At 41.7% G+C, this 25,387-nt stretch overlaps 1 protein-coding gene across 2 annotated transcripts in view; it reads right to left on the bottom strand.

Moving 5' to 3' along the window:
- Positions 1-797: 797 nt before the first annotated feature.
- Intu (inturned planar cell polarity protein) overlaps positions 798-25,387 on the bottom strand; it is a 74,694-nt gene continuing 50,104 nt past the window's right edge. For both annotated transcript variants that reach the window (XM_028895038.2, XM_028895037.2), the window contains exons 8-16: positions 23,324-23,513; positions 17,666-17,719; positions 14,597-14,659; positions 13,434-13,655; positions 12,277-12,747; positions 10,909-11,006; positions 6,719-6,908; positions 5,007-5,164; positions 798-1,886 (exon numbers count right to left, since the gene is read on the bottom strand). In XM_028895038.2, coding sequence (XP_028750871.1) covers positions 1,775-1,886; positions 5,007-5,164; positions 6,719-6,908; positions 10,909-11,006; positions 12,277-12,747; positions 13,434-13,655; positions 14,597-14,659; positions 17,666-17,719; positions 23,324-23,513 — 1,558 coding nt within the window. In that variant the 3' untranslated portion in view covers positions 798-1,774. The remainder of the gene's footprint in view (positions 1,887-5,006; positions 5,165-6,718; positions 6,909-10,908; positions 11,007-12,276; positions 12,748-13,433; positions 13,656-14,596; positions 14,660-17,665; positions 17,720-23,323; positions 23,514-25,387) is intronic.

Below are 25,387 nucleotides of genomic sequence, written 5' to 3'. Positions count from 1 at the left end.
AAAACCTGAGGTGATCAACGGCTACATTGATCATAATGATCAGTATTAGAAACAGCTTGGGATTTGAGGGTATATCCAGAAATTTAAGACATTTAATAAACACATTTTTTAGAAATGCTGAACACATACATGGCACACAGGCAGTCTAAGACAGAAGACCGTCTTAACTAATTTGACTCAGTGTTGTTAAGAGGGGAGATATTTCAAACTGTTCTCTACATTTCAAAATCCACAATTTCCTTCTCTAATTTGGAAACTGAAATTAAAGCCCAGGAGTCACTGGTGATGTAAACAGTGGGTGTCTGTCACCAACGCCTTTATGAGACTCTCTTAAACAGTATTTTTTATAAGACCAAATGGCTCAGGGCGCACTGATATGCTTTGTAGTTTTTTAGATCAACTTTAGATAGCTTGCCTTCCAACATACATAATCCTTGAAGGAGAAACTACCCAGGACTGTGATGTATGGGGATATTAAGGCTGTGGGAAGTCCACCCGGGTAGCTGGTAATAATAAATGTAGATTTACTGTATTTTTCTTTTCTTCCATACACTAAATTCTCATGGCCAAAGAAAACCTGTGTGTAGTCAGTCTTCTGTACTACTGAAGCTCAAGAAGCTGCTGTCAGTTCAAGTGCTCCCTCCCTCTCCCTTTGGGGAAATCCAGTACAGACTGACACTTATTTGTAAGACAAAAAAGAAGTTACCCTAGGACAGTGTTAACCTGTTTTTTTTTATTCAGTGTTTTAAAAAGGATTTTATTTTCTAATTGTGTGTGTGTGTGTGTGTGTGTGTGTGTGTGCCTGCCTGTGGAGGACAAAGGATTCCCTGGAGTTACACATGGCTTTGAGTTGTCTGATGTGGGTGCTGAGAGCAGAACTAAGGTCTCTTCCAGTGAGGTACTTGCTCATTACCTCTGAGCCATCTCTCTGGCCCTCTTCCAGTGTTTTTAATATGACTTGGTGATATAAAAAAGTATGTGTACCAGAATGTCCTTCAACAAGAAGAAAAAAAGCAATGGAAACTTATGGATGATTAAAAATATGTATCCTAATCCAAAATAAAGTTTATCACAAAGAGTAAAGAGAATCAAATAAATATAAATTAACTTTGACTTTCATCCTTCCCCTCTTCCTCTCCAGTGAGGCATCTACTAAAATACTTAAATTAATGCAAAGGCTTTTGATTTGCTAAGAAACCAGAACACAGCTGTTGCAAATTTAGATACTGACTAATACGCAAAACAAAAACAATGCATTTTTCTTAACTGTGACGTTCAAAAACCCCAATGCAATAACAATGTTATCAGAATACAGATGCTGGGAGGCCTGACAGGTGAGGCCCCTCAGCACAGAACTGATGGACTATACAACCTGTCATCTCTTCAGTTTTATGATCCCTTCACCAGGAATAAGTCAGCATTGGGTTCGAAGAAAGACAAACAATGAGTTGAATATGATCCCCAAATAAACATCTATTAATTTTTTATTAAAGAGTTTACATTATTTAAAACTATTCAATAAATTAGCATGGTGTACCAAAATGGCAATAAATTAGCAATCTTGTCTCCGTATTTTGATCAAGTATCTGCACAGATGTCTCATATAATACTACACATGACTGGATGTAGCAACCTAACAGCACTGCATCTCAATATTTAACAAGAGAAGTTCAATACTGAAAAATGACTAAGCTGAGCCTGATCTCTCTATGTTGATTTCGGTCATTCTGACACTGTCCCATGGTTCATCCATTTGTGCATCCTACAAACACAGCTACAATGTTAATCCAAAGAACAATTTAAATGCCATTTCAATGGCGATTTCTGTGACTGAGTCATGAAAACAGACATACAGTTCCTGAGGTTTTGGGTGAAGGAAGAGCCTCCTGCAAGAAGAAAAAACATGGTCCTTTCAGAAATTAAAGGTGATAAAAAACCTTTTCCCTTTGTTTTCTTTCTGTTTTGGGGAAACCAATAATAAGTTGAAAAAACAAAAAACAAACAAAATACCTACCACCACCACCACCACCCAAAACGCATGAATCTAAGTCTACAGAAAATAGAATACAGCTCAGTTTCTAAATAAATAATGTATGTCCTAATTAGTGTTATTGCCCGAGAGTGTAAAAACTCCTATTTAATCAATGCACATCACCAAACCCCTCAGTCTTGAATATTAAACCTGCTTATTATTACCATCCAGGCAATACTTCCTGTATCATTTTAAGCACAGTAGCCATGAAATATTTTATTTTCACTTACATCTAAACTGTTATTATTATTAAAACATAAAAATGGCAACTCATTTGCAGATAGAATCTGAATAACACTGTTTGTATGTGTGCTTGAGTGTCCATGCACACCAAGGTGTGTGCATGCGCAGGCAAACAGAAAGCCTTAGGCATTGGCTCTAGTCTTCACCTTATTTGAGAACTCTGTTGTCTATTGCTGCAAACCTCAAGCTTTCTGGGCTTCTCCTGTCTGCCTCCTATCTCTCCAGAGCAGCACTGGAACTACTGATGTGCTCTGCTGTGTCTGGTTTTACACAGGCTCTGGGGATTTGAACTTGGATCTTCACGCTTGCATGACAAGTACTTTACCCACTGAATTACCTCCCCACTGTTGTGGAATAACCCTTTTCACACTGGGAAGATGTGTCACTAGGACTGGTTTAATAAAAACCCGAACGGCCAACAGCTAGGCAAGATTTGGGGGGCAGAGAGGATGCTGGGAAGAAGAAGAGAGGAGATGCAGGAAGAAGCCAGACAGACGCAGAATGAGTCAGACACAAAAATGGGATAGAGGTAAAAAACCATGTGATACAACACAGATCAGTAAAAATATGGGTTAATTTAAGTTGTAAGAGCTAATTAGTAATAAGCCTAAGCCATCGGCTGAGCTTTCATAATTAATAAAAAGTCTTTGTGTAGTTATTTGGGAGCTGGCAGGCAGGACAGAAAAATCTGCCTACATCCCACCTAACATTAAAATTTTGTTGTGTTTTTCTAAAGAGCGAAAATTTTCATACCGAGCCAGGTCTGGTGGGACCCACCTGTAACTGTAAGAACTCTGGAGGCTGAGGCAGCAGGACCATGGGTGTGAGGCCATCCCTTTTGAGTTTCCGTCTTTTTCAAAAAGAAAAGAAGGTGAATCTATTTCTCTTCAGTACAATGTACATAAACTGAACAGTTTATTTGGGGATGGTTCTGTCTGACATCCTTTAAAGCTCTCTCACATACTCTGTTCCCTAATGGGACCATCTGGTTCTCCTCTCCCTTGTTCTGAATGTGCACCTGCGTGTGTACCCGCCTAGCAGCACCTGTAGGCTGTGTCCAGATCAATTATAGTAACACAGCTCTGATGGCATTATACAATCACATTCAGGCTGATATTCTCAAGCCTAGTTAACTACCTGTTACATCACAAGAGAGCTTAAAACCAGAGTCCCGCGCCCAGATTCTGACTCAGTGGGTCTGGGCACAGGTGCAGGAAGCTCTGGATTCCACAACTGATTTGGTGGTTCTCAATTCCATGGACCAGTGGCTAGGCTATTGATTTGTATCATTGTAAAGTGCCTATCACATAGCCTAGAACTGCCTGGTAGATGTCCAACAACTATAGTCCTACCAAACCGTGTCTTTTCCTCTATACTCTTTACCCCAACCTCAAGAACTTTCTGTTGTTCAGCCCTTCCCTTAAAAATTCAGTTCCTTAGGTAGGAACCAGAGGCTCTCAGCAACAGGTTTAACTGAAGATTTCTAGTGCAGTCACTCAGTTTAACTTTGTGTGGGTCATTCACGTACATCCCGTCAACACATCTCGCAGTCATGCCTGACGACTGCCTTTGTGTGGACTGTTGTTCATCCACCCCATTTCCTTAACCTAGAAGGCTCATTCCAAAGACAATTCATTTTTTAAACAGGATCAAATGAACTTTCAATGTGCCTTGCTTTTTAATTCTTGCTTGGATTTTTTTCTCTTCAGAATTCCTGTGTTTGGTCAAGTCTATTGTGTGTGCATGCATATACATATATGTAGACATTCATATTTACATATAAATATGTAGATATATGTTAATACTGCCTCTATATATACAGAGTGAGTGTACGTATTTCATATTTCTTCTACAAGATGGAAAGCTGGGAGGTGATGACTGTATTTTTGCCTCTGTGTTCACTATGTTACTCACTCATCCATCCACGCTGTTTGCCTAACATCACTCCATCTAATACACCTTTGTATTTTATCAAGTTGCTACTGAGTGCCAGGTGCTACAACAGACATCAACAGTGGGGGAGACATGGAAGAACCCCGATTTCATGAGGCTGGCATGAGGTGAGGGGAATGGCAATAAGCAAACACAAAAAAACAGTAAAGGAGGTGGCACTAAAAATGATAGGTACCACTTCGGAGGGCAAGGAAGCTCTGCATGGGTCCTCCGTAGAGCACAACCTGTCAGTGTTGATGGATGTAAAGGGGGAAACTCCCACACAGAAGAAAAGGCAGAAACAGCTGCCCAGCCCAATGAAGCTGGCCCACAGTGGACAGACAGAGTAACCCAGACAGGTGGGTCTTGAAGGAGTATGTGAAAAAGTAAAGAATAAGAAGGAAGAGGGGAAGAAAGGAGAGACAAAAGAAAAGAAAGATGTGGGAAAGGGAAGGAAATGTGGAGTCAATGTCCTCTTAGTGATTTGGGAAGGTCTCCGAGAAGCCTTGCTCCTGATCATCCATCCATCCATCCATCCATCCATCCATCCATCCACCCATCCATCCATCATCAAACCTCTCCCCCCATTATCCTCTCTTATCTCCAATGGAAGAACACAAGGGAGGTATTTAGAGGGTAGAAAACCTCCCAAAACAAAAAATGAAACTCGAAAATACATTAAAAGACGTTAGCTTGATTACAATCCCAGGCCAATGATTAAAGGTATCAGTTACCTCTGCTACTTTGCCTCACATTTCTAATCTTTCATTTGACAGGCACGCACTTCCCTCACACTTACCCCACCACCCAGTAGGCCATAACTGGCGGTGCTTTTTTCTGGTCAGTCCAGTTTTCAGGTGAACATTCAAACAGTACGCCATGCTCTTTCACAGGGGTCAGAGAAGCCACTGAATCTGCAGACTCCGAAAGCTCTGCACCACAGAGTGCCTTCTTTTTCTGAAAATGAACAGTAGTTATGAGTACTGACTAGTACGGAGTGTTAGTTTAAAATGTTTGGACCTGGGAATGTAGCTCAGGGATAGAATGCTTGCTTAGCATACACAGAACCCCGTAGAAAGATAAAATGGTTTCACATAAATATCTGAAGATGATAATGATGGCTGACTCTGGTTCTAAGTGTCTACAATGCTATTCTTTCTCTTAACCTGCAGAAAATTCCTATTCTTCTTCAATTCTTGACTTAAACATTGACTCCTAAGGTAGATTACAAGCTTTCCCCCAAGCAGAGAGCAAATATTGTCCCCTCCCCTTCCCCTTACCTCTTCATACTCTGTCTCTAAGACAGGTTCTCACAACACAGCCCTGGCTGACCTGAAGCTGGTCTCAAACCTGTGGCTTTCTTACTGTCTCTTGTTCTGGAGTGGTTGGGTTACAGACATGCGTCATTGCATTTGGTCTATTTTATAAAGATTTGTGTGTGTCTGCATATGTGTCCATGCCAGTGGAGTACCCACAGTGCCCGTGTTCCTCTGTCAGAAGCTGCGCTCTCCAGACAGCCACACAACCTTTCCCCTCTTCATTAAAAACTTGCTTGTCAAGATCAGGGGAGCTTCACCACTCAGCCTATGATTGAATTCCTCTTGACATTTACTCTACTGGCTTTGATACTGGTATTTGTCAGTTCATTTATCTCCTTCACTGGGAGATGGGCTTCAGGGAGAGGATTTAGTTTGTTTTCTTTCCTAGCATCTAGAATAGTGTCTGGTGCAGAGTAGGTGCCTTAATAATTAATTTAGGCATCACATGTGTGCAGGTGCTTATGGAGTCCAGAGGGCATCAGATCACTTGGAGCTGGAGTTACAGGAGGCTGTGAGCTGTCCAATGCGGTGCTGGGAACCAAAACCCAGGACCTCTACAAGAGCGTTAAGTGTCCTAACTGCTGAGCCACCTTTTCAGTCCTTCTTCCATTTTCTGAGACAGGGTTTTATGTAGCCCAGGCTAGCCTCAGACTTTCTACGAGGCTGGAGATTGCTTTTGAATTTCTCATCCTCTGGGGTGTTGGGATTACAGATGTGCACCACTGTACAGGTTTATTCAGAGTAGGACATGGAACCCAGGGCTTCCTGGATGTTAGATAAGCATTATGCCAATGAAGCTGCAGTCCTAGCCATAAAGCTCTGAATATTTTTCCATAACAAGAGCTCAATACTAATTTTCCCATCACCACAAGAATCCAATTGATCTTTTAATTATATATAAAATTACTATTTAAGAATGGTGTGCCACATTAAATGAAATCTCATCCTGGATTGAAGCACTAGCCATCGATTAACAAATGGTTAAAAGACAAATATCAGATATGAGTGACTAGCTGACATCATAAACCACCATTCTGCACTTCGCTGTGGAAGAGCCAGGTCCAGCATTTCCACAGGTAAGATTCCAGACCACGGAGCTCAGTATAACTGAGTTAAGTGAAACACTGCTGGTCATGTTGATTAAAGAAAGCAGACAGTTGATACTGGCAGGAAACTATATTTAAGTACTTACCTCTTCCTTCAGTGTCTGTTGGAAGAGTGCACGGATAGAGAGACAACACTGATGGAAATTCTTAATTAGCTGAGTGTGGACGGAACCGCCTAGCTGAGCCACCTCTTCATGGGTGGGGGTGATGAAGATGCCCTGCACTGTTTCCAAGGCAACATAGTGGAAGAGTGTATTATCAGGACCAGAGGTCAACCTTGAGAAGGAGAGAGAAGGAAGTTTCAGCACAGTTAGAAGAACTATTTCCTTTTGAACTTGGCAGCATTCTCACAAGACTATGTGAAATACTATCAGCAGTACAATTATGGACAGAAAGCTGAGCCAGGCGGTTAACTCCCTGTCCTTGACTAAAGCACATGCTCGGCTATTCCTAATTCCCTAATGGAGACTAACAGTACCAGCCATGGAAGGATAAACACAAATTCATTTGCAAGTAACTTAAATTGTCTCTTCACTAAACAACCAATTGGCTCAGCCCTCTTTTTCCATGGTTCGTAAGAATAACTGAGCTCATGTTTGGCCTAAATTTCAACAAGCCATGAAAATGGTATCAGGGGCTGGAGAGATGGCTCAGTGGTTAAGAGCACTGGCTGTTCTTCCAGAGGTCCTGAGTTCAATTCCCAGCACCCACATGGTGGCTCACAACTGTCTGTAGTGAGATCTGACGCCCTCTTCTGGCATACAGGCAGAACACTGTATACATAATAAATAAATCTTTAAAAAAAAAAAAGAAAATGGTATCAGTTTAGAGTAGGGCACATACAGTATTTTCTCCTACCAAACTAAACACGTTGAAATCAGCATCACTAAACTTCCTTGCATGGCAACAATACTGCTGACCCTGAATAAATATAAAATGATTAGCAGTCACAAAGGTAGATGAACATCCTTATCACGGTGCCAACAGTTGATAGTATTCCACATTACCACAACCTTCTTCTCACACTGTTTACCGCTCTATAGAGGTGCTGGGACCTGGGAGAGTGGGTCTAAATGAGGCCGACTACAGTCTCATGGAACAGCCAACTGTATTCAGAGCATCAGACAATTTATACTCTGAGGGGTCACATGAGTAAAGTGTACAATCACAAGGGTAAGCTGCACATGGCAGACAAACCGCATGTACTGAGCAAGCCACATGTGACAGAAACATGTTTATCCATAGAGGCATGTAAACAAATTACAATAGCCAGCTGTAATGAATAAAATGATGTAAACTCACTCCTAGCTGCTACACCTGGGAGGGGCATGAAAGCATGTTTCAAGAACAATTCCATGTTGGTTTTTTTTTTTTTTTTAAAGTTTATTTATTTTTGTTTTTTTGAGACACAGTCTAAGTAAGTGCAGCATTGGCTGGTGTGGACGAAGCTGGTCTTGAACTCAGAGAGACCTGAGAGTATCTGCCTCCCAAGCGCTGTGATTAAAGGTGAATGTCACCACATCCAGATTTTTTTTTAAAAGATTTATTTATTTTATGTATATGAGTGCTCTATCTGCATGTACGACTTTATGCCAAAAGAGGGCATCAGATCCCATTATAGATGGTTGTGAGTCACCATGTGGGTGCTGGGAATTGAACTCAGGTCCTCTGGAAGAGCAGCCAGTGCTCTTAACCACTGAGCCATCTCTGCCGCCCCCTCAATTCCATGTTTTGAAGAAACTGAGATCACAAGATTCTTGTTTTGGTTTCTTGGCATTTTTTCTCATAAGCATTCAGAATTCTCACATGACTCTATTCTTGGACCATGTTCCAACAATATTCACTGTTTTCAGCTTTTCTTTTCTTTCCAATATCTTCCTTCCATATGTAATATCAGATAGGTCAGCAGAACCTATAAAGAATGTTTATGTTTCCCCAAAGGAAGGAGAATTAAGAGTAACAAAAAGCAAGAAAGAGTAACAGCTACCATGAATGTCTTCTACGTGCCACAGTGTGTGCTTGAAAGTACCTTAATTTCAGTTTTCGTAAGGATCATGCATGACAGTAAATGCTATTCTGTTCCTCTTAGCCATGGGGAAGTAGTGTCCTGGGATGGACTGGGGTGAACCTGACTCAGCTGCACAGCCAAGTAGGGCTTGGTCACTTTGCAGCCTGCTCTCTCTGTATCCCGTCTTTTCCTCTCCAGTGCTGAGCTTCAGGGGATGGGAGGCCAAAGCAGTAAAGCCAGGGAGGAAAACAGAGACCTCCGTGCAAAATGGTATTATGGAGGCAGAGGTAGGCGGGGATTGTAGAAATACAGAGTGGATGTGACTTTGCCATTGAATAAAACGCTTGGTGTAGAAGACTAAAAATCATGTATTTACAATGGTGTATGCATACAAGTTAGAGCAACAGAGTGCATTTATCTAATAACATGCTTTTAAAATGAAGCTTCCACATCGGTAATGAGTAAGTTATCCATCTCTGGCATCTTTTAAATAAGAAACCCTGTGATTTATACATGTGGATTTATGTAAGCTATTAAACTTGAAAGTTTCCTTTTACTAGATATAATATCAAAACAATGTATGCATTTAAAAAATATGGTATGGCAGTAATGAAATTACCTCAAACTTTGAACTTATTTGCTAAATGGAAAACTAGGGCTTTTAAAGGGGTTTCACCTTACCAAAGAAGGTTGTATTCAAATTTATTTGTTTAAAAATTTTGAACTATTAAAAATTAAGCATGTAGCTGGGCGGTGGTGGTGGTGAATGCCTTTAATCTCAGCACTCTGGAGGCAGAGGCAGGTGGATCTCTGTGAGTTCGAGGCCAGCCTGGTCTACAGAGTGAGTTCCAGGATAGGCTCCAAAGCTACACAAAGAAATCCTATCTTGAAAAAACAAAAAAAAATTAAACATGTGTGGAGGTATTAAATGTTAACGCATTAGATTTTCAGAGCACTATTTTAATAACATAAGTTATCTTCCTTTTGTCCTAACTTCAGAAAAAAAAGTATTTCCTCGCAACTGCTATTTACACACTTGCACTTAGAAAATATTTCCGTCATTTAGACGGTGGTGGTTATGCACACACGTATGTGAATTCTACTTCTACATGTCTTATTGCTTAAGTGCAATTGATTTTATCAGCTGGTCCCACACATAACATCAATACTACATATCAGGCAAGAAGATTCAGGCAGATTAGGTAGCTAGCCACATAATCAATGTAAAAGAGGTGCTTGTGAGGCTACAGTTAGCTCGGCCAGTAAAGTGCTTGCTTGCAAGCATCAAGACCAGAGTTCAAACCCCAGAACCCATGAAAAAGACCTGGGCATGGTGGTGTACATTTGCAGCTTCAGCTGTGGGAAGACAGAGACCGTGGAGCCCCGGAGCTCATTACCCTAGCATGCTTAACTCCAGGCCAGTGAGACACCATGTCTCAAAAGACAAGCTAGGGAGCTCCTGAGGAACGACAATCAAGGTTATCCTCTAGCTTCCACATACCAGTACACACGCACACATCTACACACACACACACACACACACACACGGTGACTGTATAACACTTCATAAGGTAATTATACACTCCTTTATTCAGGTCTTTTTACTTCAGAATTTCTTATTCAACGTAAGTTTGAGTGTTATCTATTTGTTCGGGACCAGTTTCTAGGACCCAGAGTACGAGAGGGAGACTCAAGAAGAAGTTAGCGGGACGTCTTCTATGGAACTGCGACAGAGGGCCGGGTAACAGAAGCACTCTACAGAGAAGCTGAACTGGGCTGCAGTTGCCAAAGGTACCACCCACCACCTGGAACGGGAAGCGTGGATGGCCTTTCACAGCCGTCTTGAATTTAGGCGAATGGCCAACCCTTTGTTCTCTAGAACTGAGCGTTCTGAGCTGTCCGCCAGTAGCAGCTATCACTTACAGGCACTGGGCTGGGCATAACAAGGCATCTACTAGAGTCTAAAATTAGTCTTTAAACTCGAATTTAAAAAATACACATCCAAAAAGTACACTGTCTGTGGGAGAGGGGTATAGAGCAACTTTCACATTTTAAAATACCACTTTTGGTGTTTTCTTTAGAATACAAATATGTTCATTTCCCAAATGTGTAAATGAAACATTACAGAAACACCATAGATATTACCTCATATCTGTGAGTTACATCTTAATTACGCTTGTTGAATCATCTCTGCACTTTCTCATTGTAAAGCCCCTCCATGACAATGACAATGAGTTTAAGTGAAAAGGCATGCTAGAAGGCTCTTACTTCATTGTGTTATAGACTTCCAATTCTTTTTCTGAAAGTTCTTTTTTCAAATTTCCCAAATGAAACGGATTTGGAAGAGTCGATTTCTTTCTAGCGAGCTGGAAGATAAGTAGGTCAGTTTGATCTAAGAATAGGATCAAAGAGCAGAAATGATTCAGAAATTCAAAACCTTCTAAGAGCGCCATTTTTGTGATACATGCTTTCATTAAATACTTTTTATGCCAATCTGCATCTCTTGGCTTATTCTTTACTAAGGAGTATGCCAGGGTCAAGTCAGGAGGCCATGGTGAAAACTCCCTACCAGTTCCATTATCAAATGTATATGCACGTGTATGTATCTCTCTTCCTGCAGTCTGGACGTCTCAAGGTCACAGATATGTGCCTTACTCATGGCAGCTGACTAGAGCTTGGATATAATTTACCCAAATCCTCTTGGTCTCTGTTACCTACTAATTTTACCAACTGAGACAACAGGTTATAGCTAGGATGCAAGCGCTTCCTAATACATTCTATTCATGGCTCCAATGCATCCCACTGTTTGTGTAATCGAGAGAACATCTGTGCTTGTGCACGGCACACACCACTCAGAAAGACGGAGCCCATTTTCAGATTCAACCTTCCTTCTGCCGTGTCTGGCATCACCTCCATCCACTTGATAGCATGTTTCCAAACTGTCGGTGGAGACCCCCATCACAGGAGTAAGTGCAAAGCTCCCAAGGGTGACGATGAGGCTAACAACTGTTTGGGAATTTTATAGTACGTATGGAAAAAGCAGCTAAGAGTCATACTTTTTTGTTCATACTCAAGTATGAACAACCTCTGTGCTTCACAGTCTCAGTTTTTTGTTTTGTTTTGGTAGTTTTCCCGGAGCTGAGGACCAAACCCAGGGCCTTGCGCTTGCTAGGCAAGCGTTCTACCACTGAGCTAAATCCCCAACCCCACTGTCACAGTTTTAATGTTTGTGACATTCCTAAGTGTAGATTTAAAACCTCAGCTATTACAAATAGGCGTCTCCTCTTCATTCTGGTCATTTGTGCCTGTTAACTATTTTACTGGCCACTTCGAGCGACACTGAAACCGCCCCGCAGCTGGGATGTTCTGTCAACCCTGTCAACACAGAAGAAAGACCAATGCATGTAGGCCAGGGGTTGAAGCTTCTCTACCTGGAAGCATTGTGGCATGAACATTCTAGATGCCAAGGGTTCACGTGATGACACTTGGTATTTCTTTCTCTTTTCAGTTCTAAGTCTTTGGTTTTCCAGCAATGACTACAACACCCACCATTTCTAATAAGGAACATTCTCCCAACTAAAAACAAAATTCCTAGCAGTTATGGATCACAATGCAGACACTTGGATGAATTCACACCTTAAGCAAGGCCACGCTGTCATCTGAACCATCGGATTCTCTTTGCTTCCGTACTGCATCTGGGGTAGTGTGTGGGCTAGGACCAACACTTTCTCCACCTTCACCAGGCTCACATCCTCCACTGCTCCGAGAGGGGCTGGGTTTCCGCGCCTTGAAGGAATAGTCACTGAAAAAGGTTCTTCTGCATGTTGGAGAGGTCGCTGTCTTGGTGGAAACCTGCAGTCTACTGAGGATGGGTGAAGTGGTCAAACTATCTGCCTTTTCACGTGGTGCAGCAAGGAACCAGTCAGCACAAGACAGGCAGGGCCCCAGAGATGAGGCTAGCTGCTTCTCGATGCGGGAGTCTACTCCTTCCAGCTGATGAAGAGTTGTTCTGGCCTGATCTACATAGATACAATCTGGACCAGGATTCCCAGTAGCTTTAGATGTACAGCCTCCAGCTTCTAACAGCACACACAACATATAATGTCGCTGCAAAGGAAGATTGGTACAGGTTCAGCTGCCACGAAAATATTTAATATAGTCCATATATAAAAGCTTGTCCTAAAGGCATATAAGCATTTGCAAAAACTCAATGAATACAGAAAATCTCTCTCTCCTCTGTTTTCACCAACATCAAAGCTTCTTGACCTCAAATGGAAACACTCTCACACTGCTTTATTTTGATAAAGCATCAACTCATCATCAATCAATTCTCTTAGTCCACAGAATTTCCTAAGATAACTTTCAAATAGCCTCAATTATCACCACCATCATTTCAGACAGGATTTATGTATAGAAGGGCTGCCTTCAAACTCAAACTCGGAATCCTCTTGCCTCACAGCCTTCCAAGTGCTGGGATTTTAGAGATCATCACTATGCAGGGCTCAAATACAGATGTTCCATGTTTTCCAAAACAAGTCAAAGGAAAAAAACACTATAAGGAGGGGAACAAAACATCCTCAGACCCTGCTAAAATTGTACACTGGATTTTATTAGTATTTCTTCATGAATATTAAATAGATATAGAAAAAAGGAAATAGAGGGACACATACCATTTTCTTGAATACAAGTAATTAACATATTCATGCTTGTAAATGAGCACATTTGTTTGTGTATTTAAGCAAGTAGAATTAAAAAGTATAAAATAAAATTCAAGGAAGAAGTCCATAACTCACCAGTCCAACAATTAGTAAAAAATATCTCCCTTTGGGTTCCTGGAAGACCTCGGTGTCTGCATCTGCAGGAGGCTGGAGGTGGTGCCGTGGGAAGACTTCTCTCCATATTATCAGCTGGCCAATCCTTTGCTTTGCTGCTAAGGGCAGCAGGCAGTAGTGGCGGCAGTACGCGGCAATCTCAACAACATCATCCTTCGGTAGATGGCTGCACACCAAATAACCCTGGGATTTAACCACCAAGAGCCAAAGCCAGCTAGTAACATAAATCAATGATCTGCATTTCTAAGAGTTTCATAAACACTGCAAGAGTAGACTTCAAATAATGCAGTTCCAGAGGGAGTAAGCTAAGATCTGGTAAAATCCATACTTTTCTGAAGCAAACTGCAGATCAAGTTTGACGGCTTTAGACAGGCTTTGGACAAAACAAGGTCACCTCATGAGGATCTTGGTAAAACCAGGACTAGAAAGCAAGCAGGGGCCAAGGTCAGCACAGACTTGTTCTTTTCTGTGTACCTCCTATGGCAATGAATCTATGTTAAGTATGTTACTTACTGTTTTTAAAGATATTTTTAAGTGAAATACTTAAACTGACGCAATTCTTAATGCTTTACGTGGAAGTAGTTACTCAATGCCACAAAATGCACTATATGTCACTGCTGAAGAAAAGGTTAAAAGAGCAAGAGCATCACTGCAAAGGGAAATTAAGATTCTATTGCTGGAGAGAGCTGGGGTAAAGGCACTGAGCACCAGCCTGATGGCCTGAGTTCGACCTTGGGAGCTCCACAAGGTCGAAGGAGAGGATAACTCCTTCAAGCTGTCCTTCGACCTTCACATACGCTCTGTGGCTCATGCACACACACGCTAAATGCATGTCATTTTTTAAAATTCTGAAAAAAAGAACATATTGCTCTTCTCTTTTATATGCTTTATTCTTTTAAGTACTTTTTCACTTCTACACATTTGGAAATGTCTTAGCATATGGTAAAACATAAATATTTATGGTATTTACAAATCTGTGAGGTCTTATTTTCAGTCCATAGTCTTGTGCCTACACACAGAAGCCAAGTGGTAACATTTCTTCCATGTGTGTAGAAGTTTGAGAAAATTTACTTTCGTTCTATGTATATAACAGATATTGATAAATATTTCAAGCTTCAACTTACCTTGTAAAACAGAGAAGACCCCAAAATTGTGTACAGCCGCCTCATGTCATAGTAATCCTCGGACTGGGGAGAAATTCACAGTTGATTTATAATGTGGTACTTATTTATTTACTTTTATGTAAAAGATAAAAATATTCTAGCTAAGCTACAATAATTGAAGTAGAGATTATATTATTATATTTGTTAGAAATAACTTTGTGTGTGTGTGTATGTGTTTCGAGATAGGGTTTCTCTATATATCCCTGGCTGTCCTGGAACTCACTTTGTAGACCAGGGTGGCCTCAAACTCACAGAGATTCACCTACCTCTGCCACTGAGTGCTGGGATTAAAGGCGTGCACCACTATTGCCCTAGAAACAACTTGTTATGGTACCTTTGACATCAAAATGCTAGAGGACTGGGGTGAAAGACCAATGTGTTTACTTGTCTAATAGCTTTACTTGTGGTCCTACAACAACAGAACACAGCATTTGCTCTTCCACGAGGGACTCTGAAAATAACTGTTATGATAAGAAAGCGCCTATTTAACCCACAATATCCAATATTACCATGCACTACTTTTGAAAGCACAATTTAGCACAGCTTATTTGTAGGCAAGTGAATGATATTTAAAAATCAGAACACACACACTATTCAAGTAACCCCTCCTCCAGGGATCTAGAAGATAACTGAGTGAATCGAGACATTTTTGTACAAGTCAATAGTGAATTATTTGGAATACAAATTAGAGATAATGCCACATTCAGCAATGGAGGAAAGATCAGCTACATTTGATGGGTCAGAGAACAGCACAGGCATTAGAATAATACAGGCATAAAAGTTACTGCATTAAAACACCACCACATCTGATTTTTGCTGAACAGTGTGCACTCTCCCACAACTGTATGCAATATGTATATCCATACATGTGGGGTTTTGTGTAGGAATGTAAGGATACAGAAAAGTCTAGAAAGATCCATTCCAAGCTCTTAGAACAGTTACTCCCGGGGTGCCACTGGGAAAGGATGAAGAGAACCATTTGTCTTTGCCTCTTCCTGCAACGTGCATCTGTTAATTTTATCCTGAACGCAGAGGAAATGAAAAACCAGAAATAACCCAAGTATTTTTGAAACTGTGTTATATCATATGATGCACCACTACTCAGAAATAAGAGGACCGAACAGAACTGGGCATCGCGGCACATGCTTGTGTGGCCAGAGCTTAGGAGGCTGAGGCAGAAGCTGGAAGGCAGAAAACAGTAGCCTCACTTCCTTCGTGCCTGCTACTACCCAGATTAGATGAGGTGAGTGTGAGGTCCATTCTGTTCCCTCACGTCTTGCTCTTTCCCTCTCTCTCACTACATTATTTTGAACCAACCCCAGATATACTTCTTCTGGAAATAACATCAGAATGTACTCTAAGGGGATGGGAGATGGCTCAGAGGTTAAGAGAGGTCATTGCTCTTGCAGAAGACCCACGTTTAGCTCTCAACACCCAGGGGCAGAGCATATCCACCTGTAACTCCAGATCCAGGGGATCCTACCCTGGCCTCTGTGGGATCAAGCATGTATATGGTATACATACATACACACTCCAGTACAAACATACACATAAAATAATTTAAAAAAGAATGTACTCGAACAGGAGAGATCTTAAGAAAATACAAAGCCATAATGCCAATGCTGAAAGATTTATTCTCATCTAATACACAGCTGTCAGCACTATATTTCTTTAATTGTCTCACAAATGTCTACTCACTTATATATTTATGTACTTAGAGAAAGGGCCTTACTATGTAACCCAGGTTGGCCTTAACTTGAGATTCACCTGCCTCTGCCTCTTTAGTGCTGGGATTAAAGGTGTGTGCCACCATGCCCCACCTCACTGATACTTTGAAAAAACCTGTTTGAATGAGAAGCCAAGGAAGAGTATATAGTGAACTTGGTTCACACCGTTGTCTCTTCAAAGCCTCTTTCAAGGTCTTTCTCCTCTTGTCTCTGTCTCCATCTTTCTGTGATTTATTTGTTGGAGAAATAGCCTATGTTTCCAGTCTGGATTTAACTGATTGTAACTTCCCTTCTACAAATGCAGTCACTTGACATGCCCTTTACTTAGTGGTGTTAGATGATATAATCCCTCACTCAGGTGTTTTTTGTGCTTCCACACCGCAAAACGTGTTCTGTGTCAACCTGCAACTGCAGAATCACGTGGGACGTGAACCTCTAGGCATGTTGGGGGATTATCTTGGGTATCTTAATTGACCTGGGGTGACCCATCTTAACAGCGGGGAGGACCACTCCCTACGCCGGGATCCTGATTGTATGAATGGAAGACGGACTTCAGCAGAGTATGTTATCACAGCAAAAGGTAAAGAAGCCCAGGCAATTCCCGACAGTGTATTGCCCGGTGCCTTCTTTACCTCTGCGTGCTCGGTCAGCTTGATATGTGTGTGCTGCAGAGAGGAAGCATAAATGTCTGCTTCTTCCCCACTTACCACCAGTTTGCACAAAATTGCTTGGTTCCCCTTCTTTCAAAGCATTATATGAACTTACAGAGTTCAACACTCTGGATGCATTTCAGTATGCTGAATCATCTTCTGATGACAATCATCACCCCAAGATGCGTGACTTGCGTCAGTTCTGAAAGTTCTGGAACATTCCATGTCTCTGAGGAACCTAGCTCCTTTTGGCGAGGAGTTGTTTATACACAGTGGCTTGAGTGTTAATGATATTTATTGTTTACCTGTTGGTCTTTTCATTGGGGAGACCAAGGAAATAGAAATTTTTAAAAAGTTGAAAGTCACACTGAGAGTTCCAAATTGAGTTCGGATTCACAGTGTTCTCAGATCATCACACCGTCGCCATCTCTGTCCTCACCAAGTCCTAGTTAGTTAGTAATTACTGTCTAAGCCTCACAACACACATGGTGCAGCCAGTATTTTTGCTGAATAGAAGCCTTGGGGTGAGTAGACATTTGCCAGTGTCAAGACCGAGGCCGAATGCTCTAAGGCCTCTTGCCAGACACTCAGACTAACTGATTACAAACTGAGAGTTCAGCACTGTACCTCAGCAGATACCCTCCTCTTCTTACCAGTTCTTCGAAGTCTGCGGCCTCTAGGTCACTCAGCACTGTGTCCAACTCCACCTATGTGAACACAATAAGAAGCACTCAGAACTGCCCAAAGGACTGAACAAGTGTCTTTCTCTGTCACACTACTCAAGAAATGTCTTAAAATGGAACATGCTGTTTTTAAGCTTTGCAAATATAAAACATTGACTTATTTAGTTTAACACATGGACTTTTTATTAAAAGATGCTGGAAAATAATTTTAAAAAAACCCTTCTGATCAACACCAAATAATTTATAAGATTAAGAAAACTGCTTTCTTGTTTTAAGTTAGTTTTTTTTTTTTTAACTTTTTAGACTAAGCAAAATGAGAATCATTATTAATGTGGTCAACCTACTTCAGGTTGTTTTTCCCACTTCCTGTTATTTTTGACCAGCTGGATTCTTGAAAAATACCAACATTCTTCCTTGTCTCTCTCCTGGAAACAATGTTTTGAATAAAGCATTGCCAATCGTCATTCAGATGAAAACATGAAGGCCGGAGTTCCCCTGGGATCTGGCACAGTTTAACCTCCCCACAGAGTTATTAGACAACAATCTTTTACATAGGATTTGGCTTTGTTTCCATGGAAATTACTGGAATTTTTCCTTGAAGCATTCATAATTTAAACAGAGTTAAAATTAACCTGTAGTGCATAAATGTGTATACATATTCTTTAGAATAGTTACTTAACTATGTAGCATACACACTATGTGTAAATAAGGGCCCCCTGCTTTTTTCTCTTTTTTTCCTTAAAGGCTGAGGCATTCTCTGCAGGGCTGTGTCTCACACTGTGTTATTCTGAGACAACAAAAGCTCCTGAGACATTAGTCATGCCTTTCAACACTTTTCACAGTGTGACTTATTACTCACTTGTGACCCGTATTTTCCTGCACCTAGCAAATACTTTGTATTCTCTCATTTGGTGAGAACCTTTACCTGGTGAAAAACTGTCAGACAAAGGGAATGAACGCTTGTAATTTTTGATCTCACACTGTTCCCTGAATTTTGCTCTATTTGGTCTCGGGGCTGATGTTACACTAATGTGACTAACTTCCTGTAGAAAAGAGGTAGACCACTGTTGCTCTAACAATGCCAGTGTGCCTGAAGAAAGCAGGGTTGAAACAAACTCTCACACACCTGGAAAGAAAACCAAAGGGAAACCTCATCATATACTAAACTCAGAACAAATGAAGTTAATTCCAAATTAAAACCAAACACTTCCACTGAATGTTTGCCAACCGCAAGTTACCTCATGACTACGTTTTAAACCCGGGTTTTTATGGGATTAAATTCCTTACTATTTTCATTAGAAGATATGTTGTCAATAAAAGCGACTATTCTAAGACAGTGAAAAATCTCAAGAAAAAAAAAAGAAAAAATTCTTTGAGCTTATTGGTAACATAAAAACTTTGGGGATTCTGATTTCTGGTTACACATATAGAAAGTCCAAACAAGCCAAAAAATGAACAGAACAAAAAGTCAACTCTTCCGTGTCTGAAGAAGGGCAAGAACACAGCAAATTGCTAGCCTCAAGACAGACAGACTGACAGACATGGAGACGTAGTCAGGCACTCACAACTGTATAACAGACTCAGGAGCTGAATCCCCCAACACAGGAAAACCTGCACTGGCAGCGGCAAGTTGCCCGAGGCTCCATGTGGGTCATTCCCACCGTTGAAAACTCCATGGAAACCCAGGCTGTTGTGCCCTCCGAGCTTTTGTGAGTTTTCCCACCAGCAGCCGAACCAGGCTGCCACAGTAAATGCCCTTCTGACTCTGACACTAGGAAGGAAAGGGAACCAACTGCTGAGCCATACTCTAGGGCACTGGCCTCCTTAACAAAGCCTGCCCCATGGAGAAACTAGTTATCTGCAGCACAACCCCATGGGACGCCACAGACCTGGGGGCGAACAGTCAGCAAATAGCCTTCCTCACTGCAGAGGAGGACCATGCAACCTCCTACGTGGGAGGAGGGAGATGTCCAACCCCAGCTCATGCTATCTTGATGCAGCTTGACACATACACAAAACATCAACAAAGTACTAAGAAGGTCTGGCAATATGGCTCAGCAGGTAAAGGTACTTGGTGCCAAGCTTGGGGACCTGAGTTCCCAATCCCTAGAACCCAATGGAGGAGGAGAAGAACCTACTCCCACAAGTTGTCTTCTGACCTCCACAAGCACACCCTGGTACTTACTCATGTGCGGAAGTAACTCACTAAGATCACATATCATGACCAAAGTGGTTTCACTCCAGGAATTTAAGGTTGGTTTAACATACAGCCCAGTAAGTGAGATGAATCACATAAAGAGACTCAAAGACAGAAATTATATGATCATCTCATAGAAAAGGCTTTTTTTTTTTTTTTTTTTTTTTGGTTTTTGGTTTCAGGGTTTCTCTGTGTAGTTTTGGTGCCTGCCCTGGATCTCTCTCTGTAGCCCAGGCTGGCCTCAAACTCACAGAGATCCACCTGGCTCTGCCTCCCGAGTGCTGGGATTAAAGGTGTGTGCCACCACCTCCCAGCAGGAAAGGCCTTTGATAAAGTTCAACATCTTTCCTAATAAAAACACTGAAGCAATTAGGAATAGAAGGGACATACCTCAACTACATACAACAAACTTAAGTGGGGAAAATGGAAAATTCTTTCGCAATTAGGAATGAGGCAAGGGTGCCCATTCTTACTATTCTTATTTTCAAAGTATTATCTAGAGAAATAAGACCAGAGAAAGAAATAAAAGGTTTCCACACAGGAAAGAAATCAGTTGAGGGCCCCTCTCTGCAAGTAACATGATTCTGTACTTAAAGAGACCCCAATGAGTCTACCACAAAGTGCTTAAAAATGAAGAGCCACCTCCAGCAAAGTGCAGGATGGAAAACTAACAGGCACAGATCAAAGACTCTACAACAATAGTCAATGGCCAAGAAAGAAAACTAACCAAGGAGGGAGAGCCTTCTACAATGAAAACATAGAGACACAAAAGAAACGAACTGAAGAAGGCCTTAGAACACAGGGCTCCCATGCTCATACTCGTATTGCTTGGACTTAAAGTCATTGTGGTGGGCCAGACATGTCTAGGAAGTTAATGATTTCTTCTAGAGTCTCCAGCTCTTTGGAATATGGGATTCCAAAGTGTTTCCTAATTGTCCTCTGGATTTATGAGAATTTGTAACATTCCATTTTTCATCTCAATTTGTTAATTTTGATTTTCTCTCTCTTTAGTAAGCTTTACTAGTAGTGTTTTGCTGACCTTGTTCATCTCTTCAGATATTTCTACCACTTCTGTTGTGCCTTCCTGAAGCTCTTTTCTTTCTGTTTTCAGAAGGGAGTCTGTTCTGTTACCAGATTACAAAAAGCCAGCTCCAGTCCACCATCTAACCCAGAAAGTCAATATACGCTAAGGACATTACCCCTAAAATCATTATTACCTCTACAGTCAGGTAGAGGGGCTGATGATAGAAGGATGGACTACATATGTGAAGACCACGATTCTTCAATAAAGCAATCATGAACCAGGGACAGGAGCCCGGGGTGACTCTTGGCCAGGAAGCCAGCTCTCACTGGTGCCCTCGGATTACAAAGGGTCCTGGGGGACTTGTGCCTCCCCTGGGTTAAAAGAGCCCAGTGGGTGTGAGGCAGGCTTTGGGGCCAGGATCCTTCTATCTTAAAGGCAACGTTATCTAGTTACTTCTGTGTTGGAAAGTTCTGTTTTCTCAGGAAAGCACTGGTGATTTCAGAAAATGAGGCTGGGGATATAGCTCAGTGGCAGAGAAAATGAGGCTGGGGATATAGCTCAGTGGCAGAAGGCTGGACCGGCATGCAGGGTTCTCAGGCTCAAGTTCCAGGACTAGAAAAAGAAAAGAAAATGGTCACTGCAGTCTGAGACTGGCATGTCACAGAACCAAGGACAAAAGAAAAGACCAGAAGGCAAAGTGTACTGGACATGTGTGCTGATGCCCAGTTCCCTCCAAGAACAGACTGTGTAACAGAACCTCCACAGCTGTAACTGTGGTTACTGTGAGAATTACCGCTTCCCCATCTCATCCTGCCATATTGATTAAATGACCAGCAGCAAAGGTCACTCGCTTAGGTATATGTTGAAAGGCTTCACAAAGAACAGAATCTCCAGTAGGTTTTTCTAGTAACACAGTCTGGTTTCCTCATGAGTGTGCAATGTCACCTCATTAAATACCGAGAAAATGCTCTAAGTGAAGGAATTACATGGAGGCCGCACTGATGCTTTCTGAAGTAATCTTGTCAAATGTGTCAAGTTGTAAGTGGTGGACAATCATTAAGTCACACTGAAAACACCTAACCATCACAAGGCCTGTGCTGCTAAGCTAGCTATGGAACAACCCGCAAGATAAAATACGTGTGTTCGTGGAAAAGAACTGGAGATAGGGCTCTGGAGTAGAACACATGCTTAGGAGGCAAGAGAACCAGGCTTCAACCCACAGCATCAGAAACGAAACCAAACCTTATTATTTTGCTGTCAGTGGGTCTTGTATTCTTATAAAGACTGTCTGCTAATGTAGACCACCAAACAATCTGTTTAGTATTTTACATTCCACAGCTGCTCCTCTGTCCCAGAAGAAACCCACCTTTAATCTGGACAGAAACATAAAGCTGACCTTGTGCTATAAAATAATAGTCTATATAGCATATAGCATATAATAGTGCTATAAAATAATAGTCACCAAAAATTTATTATAAAATAATAATTTTGTAATTATTATAAAATAATAGTCACCAAACTGCCAAGGAAGACATACAACTTAGATTTCTGAAAAAAATCCGGAGTTTGGAAAGCTTAAATATAAAATGCAATGAGAGAACCAACTTCTATTTTTAAAGGGTCATTGGTTGAAGTTTATGTCACTAGATCTTGTGTTTCAGCAGCTTCTTCACTTGTTACCTATAATACTGAAGCGCGCGCGCGCGCACGCGCACACACACACACACATCCACACATATCCACACACACACATACACCCCCTACACACACACACACACACATACATACATATACATACATATCCATACACACACAAACACCCCTACACACACACATACACACCCCCCCCACACACATACATATACACACATATCCATACACACACACACACCCTACATACACACACACATATACATACATATACACACATATCCATATACACACATACACCCCCTACACACACACACACACACACACACACACACACACACACACACACACACACAAAGAGAAAGGAAGAAGAGGGCCGGTGAGCTCAATCCTGGAACCTAGATAGAGGTGGGGGAAAGGAACCAAGCAGACTAAACCCATCCTCTGACCTGTATATAGCACAGCAGCAGGCCTGCTCCAAGTAATAAACTTTTTAAAATTATTTTAAAGCCGGGCGGTGGTGGCGCATGCCTTTAATCCCAGCACTCGGGAGGCAGAGCCAGGTGGATCTGTGAGTTCGAGGCCAGCCTGGTCTACCAAGTGAGTCCCAGGAAAGGCGCAAAGCTACACAGAGAAACCCTGTCTCGAAAAAACAAAAACAAAAACAAAAAAATTATTTTAAAAAGAAAATGAAAAAAGCTCAAGGCTTAGAATGAGGCAGATGGTTCTGGTTCTTACTGAGGACCCCGAAGATTACCTTGAGTTCCTGTGGAAGTGCGAGCCAACGGACTGCAGGGAGGCTGTCTAAAAGCACGGCGCTGGCTGCATCGTACTGCTGAGCACTAGGGTTGGCGCTGAGATGCAGCTTGTCAGGCTGAAGAGCTCGCTCAAAGAACAAGCTGAAGAAATGATCCAAACGAGGGGTGTTCTCAACCTGGCAAAAGGCACTGAAGAAACAGGGCCTGGGAGTGAGTGTAACCTGTGCAGAGGTCCATCATCTTTGCTCTCTGCCTCCCTGTCCCCTTAGGTACAACCACTGTCCTGTGACTGGAGGAGGTCGTGAAGACACACACTTTCTGTATTTAATGAGAGGACGTGGGGAAGAATTGCTGGGCCAACCCAGGGGACAGGTGCACAAGAAAAGGGGCCGAAGTACACATTTCCTTCCTCTACCTTCCCACCATTTACAAGTCCTAGTGTCTTTCGAGGGATGGAGGATAATAGAGAGAGTCAACTCTGCAGTACAATAGATTTGGCTTTGAATCTTACTAGGCAGCTGTCATAAGACCAATCAACGGGCCTCTCTCTGAATTTTGTTTCCAAGTCAAAACTGGGGCTAATGTGATGCAACTCACCTGCAAATCACCTAGTACTCAGTACCCACAACCTCGTGCGGTGCTTACTATGAGTACACAGGAAACAGAAAATAAGGAGCTAAGCTGTTTTCCTCCTCAATTGAGGGCACAAGCATTGGAGGAAGGAACAGAGAGGGAGGGAGGGGACTGGAGAGATTAAATAGCTGATTTTAGACACGCAGGAGCAATCCAGCAGTAATCATGCCGAGTCCTTGGAACCGCTCAGAAGATGACACAATGGCTGGATTGTATCATGCCAAAGGAAAAGTCACTGACTCATCCTGGAAATATTTAGGTGCCTACTTTGTTCCAATCACTGTTCTTTGTCAGGAGTGCAGCTATAAAATCAAGACCAAAGACAATGAACTCCTGGGAAGCACACATTCTGATGGAATGAGGCAAGGAGATGATGGGAGTGGGGACGGACTCTATGACTGGTCGGGTGCTTTATTTAAAGATAGGATCTTATGACATTGCCCAGGCTGGCCTAAACTTGTGCGGTCATGTGTCTCTTCAGCCTCCCGAAGAGCTAGGACTATAGGTATACAACTTCATACCCAGTCCATTTGCTGTTTTAGAGTAAATGATTAAGAAAGACTTTGAAAACAGGCAATTTAAGTTGATATCCCTGTATGAGAAAGACCCAGCAGGAGGAAAAAGGGAAGAGTCTAGGATGGAAAAAATTTTGCCAATGTGTCAGGTAGGGGCTTGGGTGTAGTTTGGGATCTGATCAGATAGGTAGGTAGGTGGCACCCAGATAATAATGTTGATCATTCAAACTGCTTTATAGAAATTAATTAATGTAGCAAGAATGAAGCAGGCCATTGTAGTGCCATGGAGCAGCTGCTGGGCAGGAAAATGGTAAACAGAGGGAGGAGTGGATGGAGTAGAGATGCATTTTAGACAGGATGGGACTTGCTGATGGATTAGTTGGGGACAGTAAAAAGAAATATAGCTGTAATTTGCTCCTAACACTAATAGGAACTAGCTCACAACTTTAAAATGATACTAAGTCTTTGGACCTTTGAAAAACCTTTTTGAAATCTTTTTATAGAAAAAAAAAAACCTTAATTAAAATTGCTACGAAATGTCTACTAGTATCTGCTTATACCCCTGTTGCTTTTTAAAGAATGGCCATATTCCTATTTGTTTTCGTAGTTTGCCCTGTCGTAGTTTTGTCCCAATTGAACAAGGAGAAATCAGTTAAAGTTGCTGCCACTACAGAGATACTTTCCTATCAATAGAAGGTGAAATTCAGAGAAACTAGGTCCCTCTGCCCTGAACCTACTCTGTGGACATGCAACAACTTCAGGAGTTTGTCAACATGCATGAAACCCACTGCAGAAAGTGTGAATCTTTGATAATCTCAGTTTGTGGAAACAGCTCAACCAGGGCACAATAGAGCCAAGTTTGCCACTCTCACATAACTTTAAAAAGAAAATTAGTACCACAATACCACAGTCTCA

This window comes from Peromyscus leucopus, chromosome 6, assembly GCF_004664715.2.
Source record: "Peromyscus leucopus breed LL Stock chromosome 6, UCI_PerLeu_2.1, whole genome shotgun sequence".
NCBI classification, from domain to species: Eukaryota; Metazoa; Chordata; class Mammalia; order Rodentia; family Cricetidae; genus Peromyscus; species Peromyscus leucopus.
Note: the sequence above shows the minus strand (reverse complement) of the source record. Positions and strands in the feature narration are given on the sequence as shown.